General features: G+C 32.8%; 1 protein-coding gene across 2 annotated transcripts; it reads left to right on the top strand.

Moving 5' to 3' along the window:
* The first annotated feature begins 91 nt into the window (after positions 1-91).
* Positions 92-19,857, top strand: LOC132723184 (M-phase phosphoprotein 8-like). 2 transcript variants are annotated; one of them, XM_060707861.1, is made up of 14 exons: positions 92-254; positions 629-790; positions 3,019-3,054; positions 4,677-5,328; positions 5,695-6,405; positions 6,973-7,071; positions 8,226-8,357; positions 9,059-9,156; positions 12,309-12,395; positions 14,457-14,611; positions 15,127-15,278; positions 15,885-16,012; positions 16,959-17,045; positions 17,430-19,857. In XM_060707861.1, the coding sequence occupies exons 1-14, from the start codon at positions 123-125 to the stop codon at positions 17,472-17,474; spliced, it is 2,676 nt and encodes an 891-aa protein (XP_060563844.1). In that variant the 5' UTR covers positions 92-122; the 3' UTR covers positions 17,475-19,857. The 2 variants fall into 2 exon arrangements, with proteins under 2 accessions (XP_060563844.1, XP_060563845.1); XM_060707862.1 differs by lacking the exon at positions 3,019-3,054 and having other exon boundaries at positions 93-254.
* The last annotated feature ends 232 nt before the right edge of the window (positions 19,858-20,089 follow it).

Raw genomic sequence — 20,089 nt, forward strand, 5'->3', positions numbered from 1 at the left:
ATCGTGAAATTTATTTATTAGAATAAGACGTACCACCTGTAGAAACGTCAATAACACCTATTATGATATATGGACTTGTCCATACCAGAGCGCATGACCCAGTTTTACTTGCACTTGTCGACATGGCGGAAAGGGGGGACGAGACTGGTAATAGTAGGAAAAAGGTGAATAAATCAGAGCAGGGAATGGATTCTAGTGGCGAGGAAGAGGAGTTATTTGAAGTTGAAAAGATTATTGGGAAATCTAAAGTAAAAGTAAGCCTTTTCGTACCAGTAATTTAGGAAATTCTCTGAATTCCTTTTGCAGGGAAATGTAGGTCAAAAACCTAAAAGTCGGCCAATCCTGGATCGTAAATATAAACAAAGAAAGGCCACGGTTTCTTTATTATATTGAATGAAAGTATAGATGTTTTGATGTTCATATCTCAGACCTACATCAAAAACCCTTAATAATATTATTTAAATCGATTATTTGCAGCTTGGTTGTAAAATGAAGTGATTTATGAATTTGGCTGTTTCGCCCCCATGTATGTTCGAATCAAAGTAGTCGAAATATTATTACATCTAATTTTCTCGTGTGTCTGAACTCTGATTGATAATTCATTCATGATAATTGTATTTTGTATCAGGGATCTGTTCTGTACAAAGTTCGATGGAAAGGTTATAGCGCAGAAGAAGATACATGGGAACCAAGAGAAAATTTGGAATGTTGCCAAGACCTGATTGAAGAGTATGATGCGAAACAACAAGAAATAGCAAAACGAAGAACAGAGGAGAGGAAAAATAAGCAGGTACTTCTAGATCGCCGTTTATTTCAATATTTTCTTATGTGCAGCAAAGAAGACTTTCCTTTGTTATAATTTTTCTCAGACTTGTCCAACTTGAACAATTCACGAATTCGAAAACCTAGCTAAACGCCGTTTTCCGGTACTTTCTGTACATAGCTCTGGGGAATTCACCTAATGGAGTGTAATAGCGAACTCGATGTTTTCGGCCTTTTTTAAAATTAAATTGAAATAAAACAGTTATTTCTTTATAAGAAAATAATTAAATATCATTGTATGAATAATTCCATACAAAAAATAAAGTAAATACACAAGTTTACGCAGAAAATAACTTTATTTATTATGGAGGATTCCACTACGTCTGTTTGAATTTTATTGATTTTCATTATAAATAATTTATTTTTTTTGAATTATTTGCAATAGATATTAAAGGAATATTGATAATTTTCAAAAACATCAATTTTATCACCTTAAACGCTTAAATAATATTAGAAAAATAGAAATATCACGTAACTGTGTTATGTACCTCATTTGGTGTAATTCCCCAGAGCTAAAACGGTAACGTACCGGAAAACGGTGTTTAGCTAGGTTTTCGAAAAGGTCAATATCAATTAAGGTAATTAAGCTCATACATCTAATAGTAATATTTAAATCAACAGTAGTATTTCTTAGACATAAGACTTATTGTCTTTGCTGTTTATGTTACTTTTTGCTGATTTCAGTTATAAGCATACAATAACTGAAAGAATCTCAATCAAGGTCAGCTCCACCCTATAACTATATTGGCCTTTCAGTGATCTTGGGCCCTATATAAACTCAGCGTATATGTTTCTATAGCACATAAGTTTTAGGTTAAGTAAGACTTACACTTAGGATAATGGAACATATTGGAAAACAGCGATTTTTTTCCCTGAATTGTGAATGGGTCCGGTACCATAAAATTGTGAAAAAAGCATCGTTTCTGAACAAATTGTGAATTTTTTACTTAAAATTGTGAAAATCTATTTAAGCAGTAAGCACATATAATTTTTTTAATGTAGTATTTACTGTTACGAGACATTTTAAGTGATATTTACAGAAATTACCAGACGCTTGTTTCGGTATTGATTCCGGGCCCTAAAAGTTTCGGATTTAAACAGTATAAAAATTTAAAGGGCGATTGCACCGGAAATAATGGTCGGCTTATGCATTTTAAGATAAACACAACAGGCAAAACTTTAGCATCACTATGCGAAGAGAGGAAATATCTATCTATCTCTATCTCTGGATACTGCCAACCCCTCTTACGAGTGTTAAAGGCAGGAATTTAGTGCACGTCGGATTGTTAGTAAAAGGTGAAAAGAAAAGCTAAAAAAGAAAAGTCCAAACATTGACATGCTTGGAAGGTGAGACTGGAAATGTATTCTAGTCATGGTTAAAATGTTAATAGTGAAACAAGATGATAAGAGATAAAATAGTTTAAAAACACTGGGAGTAAGACTAGTACTGCAAACCCACCACTGCCTGTTTGAACTGACTCAGGTTGGGCAGGGTGGCAATAATACTAGGAAGTTTATTCCATAGTATAATGCTATGAGGGAAGAAAGAGTACTTATGGTAGTCAGAGGATACCTGAATTTGGCGTAGGGATAAGGGATGCATATGTCTGGTTAATCTATGTGGGGTTTGAACATAAGTTGGGAGATTTATTGCGACTAGGTTATGGTATATCTTATAAAACATTATCAGTCTACAGTCCAATCTGCGATGTTCAAGGGATCGCCAGTTAATATGTTATTAAAGGCTTAATTAATCGGAAATGTGAAATTTCATCAGAATTGTGAACGGGTCCGTTGGACCTAGTCTGAAAATTGTGATGGTCCCTTTGTGAATGGGTCCGTTATTCTGTACCACTTATATAGGGAAAAAAATCGCTGGAAATGACCAAAGGTATTACACATCTTAAGATATTGGTTGAAATTTTCACTTGAAAAATCTCTGGGTGTTTGTCAGGGACTGCGTCCTGTGAACATTGCCTGTGCCTGGTTGATCCTCGTTCTCATTTTTCCCATAGAACTGATTTCAATTTTCAATACCCATCTAACAAAAACTATTTTTCTGTGACTGAGTCAAACTGTATAGATCTGTAAGGACAATAATAGTAAATACTCAACTAAACTGTTATGCTGTATGCTAAGTACCTAACTTGGCTAAGGTATGGTCATTTAATTTACTTATTTTTTCTACTTGTTCAGTATAGGTCACAGGAGCAGAGCACAAACTCATCACAGGTCAACTTTGCCCATATTTATATTACTGTTAATGTCTATGCATTGTGTTTTATATTTTCATCATTTTTAAATAATTAATGTTTGTTACACTAATTTGTTTATACTAATAAGATTTTAAGTATTATTAAGGTATGAAAAGTATTTGATACTGGTGTTTTCAATCTGCATGTACCTAAGATATTTGGTTCATCTTTTTTTGTTCAAAATTTCTTGAAATGGCGTTGTGTGTTAAACACAACAAATTCTCTCAACATTACTATAAGTTTACATCTACATCCTTTAGAGGTGTTTGGTAGAACAGAAAGATAGATAAGTACATTGTCACAAAAAACAGAAATAGTATATCAATATGTTATTCAATAAATGACCAAGTTGACACATAGGGCTGAGTTGGCACTGTATCTGTAAATAATATATTTTAGTAAATTAATATAGATATGACATAAAGGTAGAAATAGTAAATTTACAGAAAAATGTATCGAGTGTTACCTGTTGGGGTTACTATAGTCCCAGGTACTACTTGTAGGCCACTTGAGTATCTTTTAGTATACTGTACAAGTGGATATTTTTGCGTCACAAAAATCTTGCAAAGGTAAAAAAGTAGACTTTTTGCGTGTGAAAATATTTGCGAAAATATGATTTCTTGAATTTTAGACTGTTTTTGTGTTATCTTTAATTAAGCAGGTACATGTTCAGAATATGTCTTTATTGTAATCATTCTATTCAGTAATTTAACACCTTTATTGTTTATATAATTGTTTGAAATATACATTGTTAGTTTGATAAAGGGCCTGATCACACATTTCTTTGTCATATTTTGAAACATTCTTTTATTAAATGAATAACCTTTCATGTTATTAACACATATATTATTTCATTAAAACATTTGTGATTTGTTTAGACCAAACTTAAAGAAACAAGCAATGAGAAAAATTTATCTCAATACTTAACAGTCAAACATATTCATGTAAGATGCTGTGTGAAAACGTGTTTCAAATGATGTGAAAACGTGTTTCAAATGATAGAAGAAAGTGTGCCTGAAAAGAAATAATTTTGTGTGATGAATTATTTGCGAATAATTTCAATTCACCAAAAAATCACATATATTTCCACATCGCAAAATTAACCACTTATAGTAATACAGTAGCAAACAGCTCCCACCCTGATAAAAATACTCATTGGTACGGGAAATACTAAACTGCCCTGTAGAATTAAATGCGCCAAAATTAATGTTGTATAACTATTTGCTCTACAGGACTGCATTCCTTTATGCCTCCCTCCTCTTCCCTAAGATCATACTGATAATTAAACAAGTCAGTCTTTACTTTAGACATATTTTTGTGTTGTTTGTCGTTGTTCATATTCGTATGATGAAAAAGTAGAGTGTGATTGACCAAATAAATTGAGCCAATATATATGTAAGGTCAAAATAAGTATAGATTTCTATGCAGAAGGTCAGTCAATGCTTATAAAATAAGTTTTGTGATTTTGTTTAAGATAAATTGTGTAAAGCCATACAATATTAGCAATACAATATATGACTTTTTAACTTGTGTTTTGTACTTTAAATTTGTAATTATTAAATAATCCTACTAGACTAATTTACAAAATGTTTTTAACAGGCAATAATGGAAGGTCGTATTGATAGTTCTGATTCAAGTGACAGTAACTCACCCTACCCTGCTAACTTCAAGAACACATTTTGGAAAGAATTGGAAGCTGGGCGAGTTAATGTATTTGACAATGATATGTATTCAAAGGTGAAGAAGCGGTCCATGACTTTACAGTCTAGAAACAAAGACCAGACCTCCTCCAGCACTGATGAATCTACTAGCAAACCAGAATCGAAGAAGAAACGAAATTTAAGTGATAGTGACAAAACCAGCACACCAAAACCATCAGGGAGTGCTTCACGAAGGCCTACAAGCACAGCTAAGAAATCTAAACCTACATCTGATGGGAAGACTGGGTTAGGACCTGACAGTAGTGCTTGTTGTAATGACTTTGGTATTGTTATAAAGGATTCAGATACTGATCAAGAAATGAACAGTATACCTAAATATGCTGATAAAGAATATACAAGAGATATAACAGTTGAGACAGACAGTTCAGACAGCGAGCTGATAAAGCCATCTTTAAACCTTGTGATTAAGAAGATGCCTGAAATAACAGCTGATATGGGAAATAAATGCTCCGTCAAAGGTCAAGAAACCTGTTCAAGTTACACGGTTCTCCCTAAAACATCAGATATACAACCCTTTGAAAGAAGCACAGGTATGGAAACCTTAAATTAGATTTTTGATGTTTCACTCATATTGTGTTTTGAGTCCAAAGCAAACTTCTTGTGTTAGCTTTCCCATATTACCTTTCTAGTATCTTATTGCTTTGATAATATCAACATCTCACAAACAATTAAAATTACTTGCATGATATACCTTTATTAAAGTTTTGCTCTTGTTCACTGAAAGTTCCTCTTCCATATAGTATATTGTATAAAAGTTCTTTTTCACATTTTGCATCAAGTAAGGTAGTGCTTATATGTTCAAACTATTCATGATCAAAAATAGACATACCTTTTAAAGACTTCAATGCTCTAAGTCCTATTAGTCCATGATTTAAAATGAAAGTTCTTTTTTGTAGGGAAAAAATCTTCATCCTCCAATCACCAGTCTTCATCAAAGAAGAAGAAAAAACACCATAAACACCACAAGCACAAGTCAAGAAATTCTTCCCCACGAGGACACGGATCGCAAGACAAGAAGAGAAAGGTTTCATCCACTAGCTTATCACACTTTCCGACAGAAAGTTCTAAAGTTCCTAAGCTGGATACAGAATTAAATCCAAAAGAAAGTAATGTCCTTGGAGAACATAATAAAAATATAGATAATAGTAATCCTGATCTCATAAATGAAGACAATAATGATAATAATAGGTTATTTGGGTCACTCCCTTCTGATATCAATGAGAAAACCAGAAATGACAGTGCTAAGAATAAGAAAGAGGCTATCTCTGAAACCAGAGAGCTTGCACCTATGAAATCTAAAAACAGTGAAGTTTCAGACAGTCTTCCTTCAAGTGATCTCTTGCAGTTTAATCGATCTCAAAATTCTGATACACCAGACATATATAAATGTTCAAGCTCTATAAGTGTGAATGAAGATGAATGTTCAAACAGTGTAAGAAACAGTGAAGGAACTAAAATAAGTGCTAATACAGAGTTATCTCGACAGATCTCGGAGAATACGTTAGACAGTGGTATACACTCTCCAGCAAGCGAGAAAAGTGAAGCATTATTCAGGCAAGGCATGGATGAGAGGCTGGTCCCTCCATTTTCAAGCCAGGCCTTTAAAGGTTTGTACTTAGTGAAAATATTTTTTAACCAAATCTGGTACAAATGATGTATAAAACACCAAATAATATGTAAAACAAATGATATATAAAACACCAAATTTTAAATGCTTTTCTTTGTGACTCGGGGATGGGGGGGTGGGGGGCACATGCTTAAAATTAATATGTTGGTTAAGGTGATAAGAATATTTTTTCAACAAAAAATATGCAGTATTTTGATAGAAATCTGTAAAATTAATGCACTTGTTTGACTTTGAATGAAAAACACACTTAATACATGAATCTATGTTTAAAGAAAAGTGCAGTTACCGAGTTAGCCCTTTTTGTAGCATTTTAATGTGTTTTCATCTTACATACAAAAAGTCCCCTTGTGGCTGAGGAGTTGTTAAGAGGCTGAGGCATCAATTGCAGCCACTTATAACCCAGTGTGATTGTAAGAGGCAGATGAATTGGTTTTAATTATTGGAGTCTATTCATCTCTCTGCATCTTTGATCCCTGGTGTAATTTGATATCATTTGATATATGGACTGGTAGTATATGTGTTGGCACTGTATGATTTTGTATTGTAGATATACCGACAGACCAGGATCTAGATATTGCATTAGATGACATAGACTGGGACCTTTTTGAAGCTGAAGTTACTCTAGAACCAGTTACTGTTACAAATGGTCAGTGTAATCTTCTTTTTGTATGTTTCTCAATACTTTATTGATTTGTTGCAAAACCTTTTTGACAAAATGAAAAATATAGACACAGTCTAGTTTGAACTTCAAAGTTGATTTTAAGTTAATCTTATGACAATTATGTGATGATTTTATATGAAAGTGAGAGTGGTATTCTTAGCAATTTGAATTTGTTACTGGTTTTTCGTGAGTTAATTTGAAATGCAGTGCCCATGATTGATGTACTTTGTAGGTAAAGTAAAACTTCTGCATGTGTGGAACTTTGATTTGTCAATTTTCTTGATGTGTCACAGAAATATGAAAGTCCAGATTTCCCCACTATCTATTCTTTATTAAAACCTATATTTGACTCAAATTTTTATGTGTCAAGTTTGTTAGTGTTATGAAGTCTTTATGTGGTCCGTAAAGAATAATTAATTTGTGAACTTTTTACCGTAAATTTTTCAAAGTCCATTAATTTGACACCTTAGACTTTTAGATCTTTTTCAAATCTTTTCTGGCAGCGATCTTGATTGCAGATCAACTTGTATGGCAGGTGTTAATTACATAGCTGTGTGTCTAACAGCCTTTGTATGCATATAAATGTGTGAGAAATATCCCCTGATTGGTATTATTTGTATTTGAAAACTAACAGTCAGAAATAGTTTCTTTGAGAAAGTTAACAGTCAAAATTAGCTTCTTTGAGAACTTCAGACATAAGGTGTCACATGATAATCACACAGAACATATTTACTATACAATATCCTGTATTTAGTTTAAGTTATCACCCTTTGCTTATGTTACACTTTGTGTAAATCTCTTGTTCAAGTTTGAAGTTTTTACACAAGTCCCTTCAACTTACCGAAATCCTACTGTATATTTGAAATAACATGTTTCATGGAGATTTATGCCATAAAAAAATGAACAGTCTACCGAGTTCTATTTTGAGAGTTAAAAGTTCTATCGTACACCATGGTTTCATACAAATATCTAACATAATAAGCAGGCTTAGATATTTTTTGTTGTTTGTTTAGCTTGTCAAAAATATAATATTTAATTTGATTTGTATTTACAAAAATTTGATTTATTTGTTATGCATAATTGTTACAATTAAGATATCAAAGTTTGTTTCAAAACTGTTATACATGTGGTTTTTACAGAGGAGTTTGCCAATGCTGTGATGGCAGGTGACTATAAGTTGGTAAAAAGAGCGCTACTTGGAGAAAGCAAGTACGATTTAGAGCGTCCAGATATGGATGGCAAAACGTTACTAATGTGGGCAGTGCATCATGGTATGTATCATTGTTTTATAATTGTTTATACAAGTACTGCAGCCATGTCTCTTTGACGGATAGATGTACTGTTAACAGTGTATATGGATGAATATTGTATGTTTACATAGCCCTTTCATACCTTGAAATATGCAGCCATTTTATGTAAATTTCATCACCTATCTATATTGAGGTTCCATCTCAGACTCATAAGTATAATTTATTATAGAAAGGAAATAGTTTTATTTCATAGCAATCTTTTTTTTAAGTTGGATATTTTCAAAACATAACTTGTAAAAGAATGTTGATATTAATGTAAGGACATATTCGTATGTATAATACTTTGTTTTTTCAACTCATTTATATATTCACAAATACACAATACACGAAAAGCCCAGTTGCAATTTGGAACTTTGAAAACACTCTGTTGTATGTGATACAGCAGAAAACTTTAATTGACAACCCTGAAAAGGCATTACATTTGATATGGTTAATATTTATTTATGGATATGTTCACCTGTAAGATAACTTCGTTTTTTTTTTCAGACATATTGATATAATGTAGATGGGTGATAGATCTGGATGGAAATAAATGAACTTTAAGCCTAGCAAAAAAGCATAACATGTGATACATGTATTGACCATGTTTGTTTTTAGACATAATCATTTATGACATATTGTAATTTATTTTCAGTGACAAATTGCTACTGTTGATATTTCAGGACATGACGATATTTCAGATTTACTCATAGAACACGGTGCAGACATAAATGCTCAAATGAATAATGGCATGTCACCATTAATGATAGCTTGTCACAGTGTAAGTACTTATTCTTCAGTCTTTATCCCATGATTGCTCAAATTTATGCTTATATGATAAAGGCCTGAAGAAATCTAATAACAAATGAATGAGTTTATATTCTAACTCATTTCACACTATTTCCTTATTAAACAGACTGAACAGTTGAGTGGTTATTTCATGATCATGCAAAGAATAAGGGAAGGATTGTTTATAGTAAAGCAAATGAATGGTACTTTACCGCTCAGTGTTGATCAATATATTTTTATTGAGGTTTTTCATTTCTGACAGCATGTTTTGTGTTGTAGTACAAGAATGTATATATCATTCAATGTTTGAAGAAATCATTCAAGCCTATAAACCTTAATAAATTTATATAACTGTGTATCTGAATCGTGCATTATCCTACAACAAATTCAAAATTATATTTCCGAAATAAAACTTGGTTGATATAATCAACTTTCTTGCATGGCAGACAGGCGTTTCTGTGTGTTTTACCCATGCCAGAAATTTCATCTGGCATAGAGGTGCCAGATGAGTCGCCTGCCATACAACAACGTCAATTTAGCGCATTTTATGAATGAACCGCATTAAAATGACATCATTTTAGAAGGAACTATGTGCTAAAAAAGACGTCATTTTGCCATTGTTATTAAAGTTGTAAATTCATACGCTATTGTTAGAAAATAGTTATGGATGAAATTATTTTAATTTCCATGGACAAATATCCTATTGACTTAAGGTGACAACGGAAAATACCTAAAATGAGATTTTTTGCTAAGTAGATTTATCAACCTTTTCTGAACACATTCGTGATTTAATTTTGGAAGCAGTTAGTCCAAAAAATGTGTTTTTAAACGTTTTAAAACGGTACCTATACTATTTGTATCTGCTATTCGCGTAACCTGTCGATTATCGATAACGCTCCGCCCCCTGTTGAGGCATCAATGAGGGAAATCGGTAGTTCCATATATCCGTGAATTACAGGTCCATACTGGTCCATACTGGTCCATACTTCTCGTAATACATGTATCGTACAACTACCGGACATCTTTTATGAATATCTCAACATTTAGCCTTTTTTATAAATCTAGAATTTGTCGGCCAATGTACGTAACATAATGTATGAAACATAAATAATTAAGCATAGCGGCAAATCGCACAACCACAGGGTTGATTAAAATGTAGTTGCTAAAATATCCATAATGTGTGAAAATAATTTGTCTGTCCCGTTAATCTGATAGATATTACATTGAGCTGATAGACTTTTGTACGGATTCAAGGGCTTACTTTACATTCAACCTCGTTTTCTAACAATGTCAAGTAAAACAACAACAAAAACAGACAACATTTTTTATGTGAACGCCTATATGACTTGTGGTAAGGTGTCCCTGACAAATTTCTAAAACATTTTAGATTGTTTAAGGATGATTATTTCTCTATGAATAAAAAAAGACATTAAAATATATTCTCGGTGAAAATAAATTGTTCGCCAGTAAATCGGACACAGTACTAATAAATCTGGGACAAAGTATGAAATTTATTGTCTATCCCGGTAGAAACTGGATCTCTATGCCGTGCATAGATGATATTCAAAATAGAAGTCAAGAAGGCCAGATCATAATGATCGAGTAATACCTTTTATTTCTATTAAAATATGTGAAGCATTATCAATTTGGTGGAAAAAATATATAATATCCCGTTCTTATTTGTACATCTACCATGGACTTTAAAAGACTGTCAGAAGCTCAGGTTTTTGTTATTTTATTTTATATTTTAACGGAATTTCATACACAAATACACAGGCAGAGTGACACTGGTATAATTACAATAATAATGCTGATGATCATAATAATAAACTTCAAAAAAGGAAACAATTAAATACCCCGCTAGCGGTGCGCAAATGCGTTCCATTTCCCCACTGAGTGCCTCAAATTTTACCGATAGTCACGTGATATGTGCGACAGATACCAGACGGATAGTAAATCACGTTAAGAATTGAAGAAATTTCGGCTATAAACTGATATTAATCAGCAGCTTTTTAATTGGTCAGATGTCACTGGGTCATAAAATGTTGTTAGAGTATGTTACCGCAACTTGTGACCCTCTCTGGTGCGATATTTGTGTATTATGCAATTGTTTAGCATGAAACGTAGGGGTCCGAGAGAGAACAGCCGATTTATGACACTTCGTTTGATGCGGGTCGGACTAACTTTGAATCGGCATAACTTTTTAAATATTCAAGCAATTAACTTGCAGTTTAAAGCACATGAAAGGAAATTCATTTACGGAGGGAACCGTGTCAGGGATTTTTGTTTGCTCAATCAGCGACTTAATTATCTTTAATTACGTAATATGTATGGTGAAAAAAGTCGCAAAAAATGTTTGACGTTACGTAATATTTTTTTGAGAAAAGATAGAAAAAAATTGAGACACGGTTCCCCAGATAATATAAGTATGGTTATTTTCTAAAAGTTTGATGGCAAAAAAATAAAAAATGACTTTGATAAGACGATTTAAAATTTTAGGATTTTTATTCAAAATCAATCATTTACAAAGGCATTTTTGTCAAATATGTTATTTTTTATGATGATCAACGACATGTAATGCACAAAGATTAAATAAATAACAATTATAACTAAAATAACTTTGTTTAAATGACATTTATGTGAGTACCACGGAAAGTGTCTGTTGTCACCTTAAACCATTTTAAATATGAAATGATATGACAGAATATGCAAGAAGAAATATTTGACATATGTTTGGATCTGGATCTTCTTCTCTCCAATCGGTGGGGTCCCCCCGGGAAGGATATTCTGATCTGAACCGCAACATATGACAGATATTATTTTTTCTGGCATTTGTTACAAAAATTTCATAGGACATTGCAAATAGTTAAGATTTGAGGTTTAAAGTTACCATGTTGTTATGTCTGTAGTATACTTTTTATAAAACATTAGGTAGTTTTTTCTGATCAAGACAAAGAAATAAATTATGTTATCTTCTTGTCATTTTTTACATACCAGAAGATACTTTCATATTCTTAGCATACTGATAGCTTGCATCTAAAACTGCCTTTTTTTTGAAATATTGAATTAATACACTTTAACATAGGTTGTGTTTTTGAGTAATTTTATATTTTAAATATAATGTAATTATTAACTATTTTTCAGGCTGAGATAAGCACAGTAAACTTACTACTTGAATTGGGAGCAAAAGTTAACCTAGAATCCAAGGATAGAAAAACTGCTCTTATATATGTAAGTATTTATTACATGAAAATTGTTGACAAGTAGCTTTATGAATTTTGTTTTTAGCTCACCTGTCACAAAGTGACAGGGTGAGCTTTTGTGATCTCTTTTCGTCCGGCGTCCGGCCGTAGTCCGTAAACTTTTACTTTAAATGACATCTCCTCTTAAACCACTGGGCCAATTTCATCCAAACTTTACAGGAAGTTCCTTTGGTGGTCACCTTTAAAAAATGTTCAAAGAATTTTATTCCATGCAGAACTCTGGTTGCCATGGCAACTGAAAGAAAAAACTTAAAATATCTTCTTTTAAAAAAGCCAAAGAGGTAGAGCTTAGATATTTGGCATGAAACATCTTCTAGTGAGTGTCTATTAAGTTTGTTCAAATAAAAGCCCTGGGGTCAAAATTGGCCCCGCCCAAGGGGGTCATTGATTTTCCCTATATGCATATAGTAAAACCTTAAAAAATCTTCTTTTAAAGAAGCCAAAGAGGTAGAGCTTAGATATTTGGCATGAAACATCTTCTAGTAAGTGTCTACCAAGTTTGTTCAAATAAAAGCCCTGGGGTCAAAATTGGCCCCGCCCCAGGGTGTCATTGATTTTCCCTATATGCATATAGTAAAACCTTAAAAAATCTTCTTTTAAAGAACACAAAGAGCTAGATCTAAGATATTTAGCATGAAACATCTTCTAATGGGTGTCTACCAAGTTTGTTCAAATATAAGCCCTTGGGTCAAAATTGGCCCCGCCCCAGGGGGTCATTGTTTTTCCTTTTATGTATATAGTTAAAACTTAAAAAATCTTCTTTTAAAAAATCTTAAGAGCTAGAGCTAAGATATTTAGCATGAAACATCTTCTAATGGGTGTCTACCATTTTTGTTAAATTAAGGGCCCTTGGTTTAAAATTGGCCCGCCCCGGGGATCATTGATTTTCCTTATATGTATATAGTAAAAACTTAAAAAATCTTCTGTTAAAAAACCCAAAGAGCTAGAGTTTAGATATTAAGCATGAATTATCTTCTAGTGAGTGTCTACCAAGTTTGTTCAAATAAAAGCCCTGGGGTCAAAATTGGCCTGCCCAGAGGGGGTCATTGTTTTTCACTATATGTGTATGGTAAAAACTTAAAAATTTTCACAGAGCTAGAGCTTAGATATTTATCATGAAACATCTTCAAATGGGTGTCTACCAAGTTTGTTCAATTTAAAGCCCCTGGGTTAAAATTGGCCCCGCCCCGGGGGCCTATATACAGGTGAGCGATTTCAGGGCCATCATGGCCCTCTTGTTTGTATTAAATAATCATATTGCCCATTTACTGCTGTAGGTAAGCATTTTGAAAATTATTTTTGTTTAGGAATTATATATTGAATGAAATGAATCTTTTTGCATGAGTTGTTAAAATAACAAACTATTTATCACTTCATCTTTACCTTTGTGGGTTTAAGTACCTAAAGGAACAGCTAAGCTTCTCTTGGTTCAGTCAAATGGTGACTTTTCAGTTTTACTAGTGGAAGAAAACCACAGGTGCCCCTCCATTTAAAACATTGAGCAAGGATTGATAGCTAGCAGAACAGCTTCTTCAATTTTCTGTTATGATTAAAATCCACAATGATAAGAATCAAGAGGTTCAAAGTCTGCAACCTTAGTCACTTGACACTCTCACTAAAAAGTCTTTTTAACACTTTATCTGCTTGAACACCCAGCTTTGATTCTCAGATGATGGAGGTCTTTTTAATTATGATTGATCATGAAATCCTTTCTATGGTCATTCACACAGTACCTCTGCTCTGGCATGTACAGAAGTATTATCAGTTCCATGAGAAAGTGAAGGCCTCTTGTACTGGTAAAGTGTTCATCAGTCTGCCCAGGAACAATGCAGTGACTGAACTGTGCTCTGCTGAATTTAATATGGCTTACTGTCGCAATATGGATGGTAAACTACCAGAACACTACCATTATATCAGACACTGGAATATCAATTATATCTGAATACTAATTTCTTCTTTATGATGTCATTGTTTTGTTGATTGTTTTTATTTTGATACGAAAATGAAACTTGATTATTTGTATGTTTAGGCGGCTAAGAGAGGACATAATCAGATACTTTGGTTGCTGTTGGAATGTGGAGCTAACTTTAATACAACATCTGAGGCTGGTCACACTGCCCTCGACTATCTAAGATTGTTACGACACCCTGATACAGAAGTTATACTTACAAGTCACATACAGAGGTACGAGAAAAAAGTTTTAGCTCTTGGGGTAAAAGTTAAGTGAAAACTTTGCAGACCCTCTTTACCGCCATAAATAGCTAGATATCTCAGTCTGCATTGGCATCCGGTGTTAGATCCTTATATTCCTTACTCTCAACATACAGAAGAAATAAATATTTTCAGAATAAATAATTTTCATGGTTGAATTGTATCATACTGTGCTCATTTCAGTCTGAAATAATGCATGGACCTTGACAGTGTTTTTGTGACTTAAAACCAAACCAAAACATAAGATAGATAGTAAATGAATGTTTTTTTTTCTTAGATACTAGAGTTTGAAACTGGGGCAATTTTTCCTTGAACAATGTTGAATCTTTCATTTTTGAAAAGAAGATAGAATTTTTTGTGGTGAAAAAATAAACTTGTAGGAAAAGTTTCTTCTGTTCATACAATTTACATTTATTGAGTAAAATGGATAAGTCATAAAATTCTTTTTTGTGTTTGAAATAAATTACAATTTATTACATATTTTACAGGGTTATGTCAGAGTTTAACAAGCAGGTCTCAATAACTTTAAATGGAACAGCGAAGGTGTTGACTTCACTGTTCAAGCCACAGTTGTTTAACATTTGTGACAGTGAAAAGTTTGAAATTGCATTCCAGCATAATCTTCGACCACCAAATTCAGGTAAAACTTTAGCTCTTCAAATTCTCCCTGTGATGGTGGCTTGCCTATACCTACAGTATAAAGTCTGGCCAGCCTGTACATTCTCTGTACAGTTTGATTATATTCAATACAGTTGGCTGTTCAATATGAGTTTTTGAAATTAACACTTACCATACTAATTATCTTAAATGGACTTGTCCATTTTTCAATTGGAAAAACCATTTTCTATTTATAGGGAAAATTCGAAGAATGTACTGACTGAATAGTAAACAGTGCAGATCATAGAGCAAGGATGTGCCAGCAGATCTTGGTCTGCACTGTTCTCATGTGTAGATTCTATAGCCACCCAGCATGCTAATGGTTTAACAAGCGTTGTCTTACTCTTCATGACTAGACATTCTGATTCCTGATATATCTCCTTGAAAATCATTTCCAAGTGATACATGTTAAAACATTTGCATTTGTTAAAATATCGACTTATTCTTTATGCAAATGCTACAAATGAGTGTATTATAACTAAGATGAAAAGACAACTGTGAGAGGATTGACTTGTTGAGAAAATAAATGGTGACCTCCCTTTGATATGATAATTGTGATCATGTTAAGGAAATTGTCATGTTATTTCAGGTATTGGTTATTTGTTGTTCATTGGTCATGCAACATTTTCTAACCAAGAAGTGATGTGCCGTCTGTATGGACCGAATGCAGTAAGGACTGTTACACTAAATGGACATCATCAGTCATGTCTTACAGAGGTAAATAAAGATGTTTTTGTTTAAAGGCAGCATGATAGGTCTGTTAAGTTTGTTCACTTTTAGAGAATTTTGCAGTAAGGTACATAGAATAATGGTATTATCCACTTGTTAAAGATAAATGGAACTTTTTAACACTATCAAAAAACAAGATTCAAAGCTTATGCCTGTATACAGTCATTTGATTGCAAAGATTGGATGTCATCAACTATTGTGATCTCTTTTTATACTTTTTGTAATGATTGGTTTCCTTTGCGATCAGTGTAAAGGCTAAAGCAAAGTCAGTCTGTACATTTCTGCAGTCTGAAAACGTTGTTGGTTGCTTAGTTTTTGCTAAACTAATTGAAGGATATGGAGAGCTATTGTATTGGTGTTGGCGTCACACTTTGGTTAAGTTTTAACGTTCAAGTTTGTATCTAAAAAAAAAAACAAGTGAAAAGAATGGGCTTAAACTTCACACACTTACTTGAGAGCATAATAGAACGTCATTGTCAAGAACCGTAACTCTAAACTGAATTCTGATAGAATTATAGCCATTTTTGAACTTAGAAAATTCTACATTATCCATGCTCTTGCTTTACTTCAAACACTGAGGTTAGTTGAGCACACTCTCCTTCTGACAGTCCTTGTTGTATTTTCATTTTGGTTATTCCTTGTTATAACATCAGACTGTTACAGTTTCATTTCATGAATAAAAAACACATTCTTTCTTTTTAAAAGTATTAATTTTTTTTGCATGAATTTTGGAAAAGTTGGGATATTTTTACGCATTTATCAAGAATCAGTGATTTTTTATGTGATTATGGTCATAATATATATAATAAGGAAATGTTGATTAAATTAAAAAGGGATGCAAATTGTACATCGTATGCTAGACTTTTAAACCAATGTAAAACAGTTACTAGTAGTTGTGTTTTATGTGTATTAAAAAATTACATTCATTTTTCAGGAGGGTAATTTTGTACTGGCATTTTCCCCATTGATGGATGGAAAAAATGTACTGACCATAAATACTATAAAGACAAAGGATTCTAAAGTAAGTTATCTCCTCATGAAATTTTGATATTTAGAATACTAGACATTGTGTTTACAAAATTCTTTACAAATGTAAAGAATTTATAATATTCATAGGGGTTGAAAGTTTTGCTTAATTTTAAGCAATTGGATCTAAGACATAGGACGATTTTTAAACAGTAAAAGATACATGTAAAAGCAGTTTTCTATACTGTGTTACATCAGTTTATGTATACATGTGTTAGTCCTCAGTGAGTAGGATAGATATTTTACTCTCATCTTCTGCATAAATCTTAAGATAGTTAAGATAGTTTAGCTCGAGATTACCCACCTATGGTAAGAGACAGTATAATTTTGTAAACATGATTTTGATGTAAAAGTTGTTTTTTTTTTGTTTTATTTGCAGGCTAAGTTGATAGTTTGTGCATATATGGCCCAGCTGTTGCAATGATTGAAGAAATGAAGAGGAAAACAACAGTGTGTTAGAGAGCTGTAATGTTTTAAACCTGTACTGTATATATTATATGTTTCCTATAGTGAATTTGAGATATATACTAACATAAGTGCTGAGAACATACGAAGAAACAAAGGAAATGGATGTTTTATTAACAACGCTTGATGTCATCGGAAGCATTTGAAAGATATTATTTATACTCATTGAAATTGACCACAGTTGTTCATGACCTTGTGAGTCTTCCTTCACCACTAAAGCTGGACAGTTGCAATAGAACCCAGGCCAACCTTGACCTATGTTAATAGTTATGATTGTAGAGTATATAGAAATAGTTTCAACTTACACCTTATTAAGAGGTTATGGCATTTAGATAGATATATTCTTTGGAAATCATTTATTGTATTAGGTCTTGTTGCATATATTTCTTAAAAATTAAGATTCATTCATTAAACTATAAAAGGATGACAAATTATTTGTCAGATTATATAGAAAATTCAATTTATTCTCTATAGTTTCATAATTATTTTATTGCAACATACACCTTCAGCTGAAATTTTAAGCACTGATATTATTTTTTTTCACATATAAACAAATATTTGCACCTTAATTTATTTAACATAATTTTAATTTTCGGAGGCTTTGTTTATTTACATTATTCATTTTGAATGGCTATTTGGTATAAAATGCACAATAGTTTATATCATTTTAATGCACACATTCATAAGCCATCATAATAACAAGGAAAGTTGCTTTAGAACTATCACATTATTCATAGTGAGCTATTGAGCTAAAAATGGACTGTTTCTGTGATAAACGCAAGAATAATTTTAACAGTTACTACTCATGTTAATCATAAGAATATTGAACATTGAACAGTTATTACTTTATAAATTGGACAGTTACTATCTTATGCTAAAGAATCATACAGATGATACATGTACTTAATATTCTAGCAGCTACCTTGTTTGTATGTCTGAATTGAACACATTTTTGGTCATGTCTCAGCTATAGGTCAACCTAACCAGATGTTCCGGATAACTAATCAGTAATTAACAGTTTCGACATTAGTGGTCAACTACCCCATATAGTTCCTAAATCAGCATGGAGAAACAAATAACCATTAGTCTTAATGTCATATATCAACTGTAGATTCAAGAATGAATGGAGTAGTAACTGCTTAATTCAAAAAAAAATAATTGCAGAGTTATGACTTTAAACTGAAAAATATAAATGGAGCCCCTTGTGGTTGAGGGGTTGCCTTTAATGGTTTAGGCTTAAGAATTGCAACCTCTGTTTATCATTGCTTGATTGTAAGAAGCCACTAAATGGGTTCAAATAACTAAGGTCTAAGCATCTCTAAGCTCCAGCAGGTGAGGTGGTTTTGACCCCTTATGTTTCTTTGAAGTTTGTAACACCCAATGTTTTGCCAAAATCATCTTACTTGTTTTGGCGCCATATTACCTACACTTGTGTTGGTGCGCTGAAAAACCAAACAAACAATATAAAATCGAGAGTAACCGCTTTAAATATTGTGATATGAAATGGACAGACTGATACTACTTAAAACTCAAAACCCCAGCTATTGGGATGAATGTGAAGGATATCAGAATTGTATCCTCATAGATTGTAGTGTGTAGAAATCCATGTAATATTAGTAGATGCTATTTATTATTAACTATTGTTTTTTGAATGGGTATTATGATATATATATATATATATATATATATATATATATATATATATATATATATATATATATATATTATGTTGTTTAATTTTTGTTCGGCTCACATGTTGTGTTTGCAGGGTTAAGTTTCTGTATAGTAAATAGAAGATATTACTCATTTCTGTATATTAATTATCTTGCCCTGTGCTATTTTTAGCTCACCTGACCACGAAGTGGTCAAGGTGAGGTATAGTGATGGGGCTATGTCCGGCGTCAGTCGTCGTGCGTCGTCAACAATTGGGTTGTTAACAGTCTAGCAGTCACAGTTTTGATTGGATCATCATCAAACTTTGTCAGAATGTTTGTCTCAATGAAATACAGATCGAGTTCGAAGATGGGTTATCTCCGGTCAAAAACTAGGTCACAGGAGCTAAACATAGAAAAAGCTTGTTAACACTCTAGTGGCTGCAGTATTGATTCAAATATTCTGGAAATTTGTCAGGAAGGTTGTTTTGATGATTTCTAGGTCAAGTTCGAAGATGGGCCATCTCAGGTCAAAAACTAGGTCACAGGAGTTAAAAATAGAAAAAGCTTGTTTACACTCTAGTGGCTGCAGTTTTTATTCAAATATTCAGGAAATTTGTCAAGAATGTTGTTTTGATGTTTTCTGGGTCAAGTGCTAAGATTGGTCATGTCTGGTCAAAAACTAGGTCACGGGAGCTAAACATAGAAAAGTCTTGTTAAATCTCTAGTGGCTGCAGTTTTGATCCAAATGTCGTGAAAATTGGTCAGATAGGTTGTTTTGATGATTTCTAGGCCAAGTTTGAATATGGGTCGTGTCCAGTCAAAAATTAGGTCACATTGCCCAAATATGGAAAAATCTTTATAACACACTAGAGGTCACATGTTTGACTCAGTCGCATCAAACTTGGTCATGATGCTTGTT

Source organism: Ruditapes philippinarum, unplaced genomic scaffold (genome assembly GCF_026571515.1).
Source record: "Ruditapes philippinarum isolate M1 unplaced genomic scaffold, ASM2657151v2 ctg360_1_1_1_1, whole genome shotgun sequence".
Lineage (NCBI taxonomy): Eukaryota > Metazoa > Mollusca > Bivalvia > Venerida > Veneridae > Ruditapes > Ruditapes philippinarum.

Bases quoted from the DNA above. Each gene is read 5' to 3' on its own strand.
- LOC132723184 (XM_060707861.1), top strand. From the start codon at position 123: ATGGCGGAAAGGGGGGACGAGACTGGTAATAGTAGGAAAAAGGTGAAT. The intron at 14,612-15,126 runs GTACGAGAAAAA...CATATTTTACAG, and splicing joins CTTACAAGTCACATACAGAG to GGTTATGTCAGAGTTTAACA. The intron at 15,279-15,884 runs GTAAAACTTTAG...ATGTTATTTCAG, and splicing joins TCTTCGACCACCAAATTCAG to GTATTGGTTATTTGTTGTTC.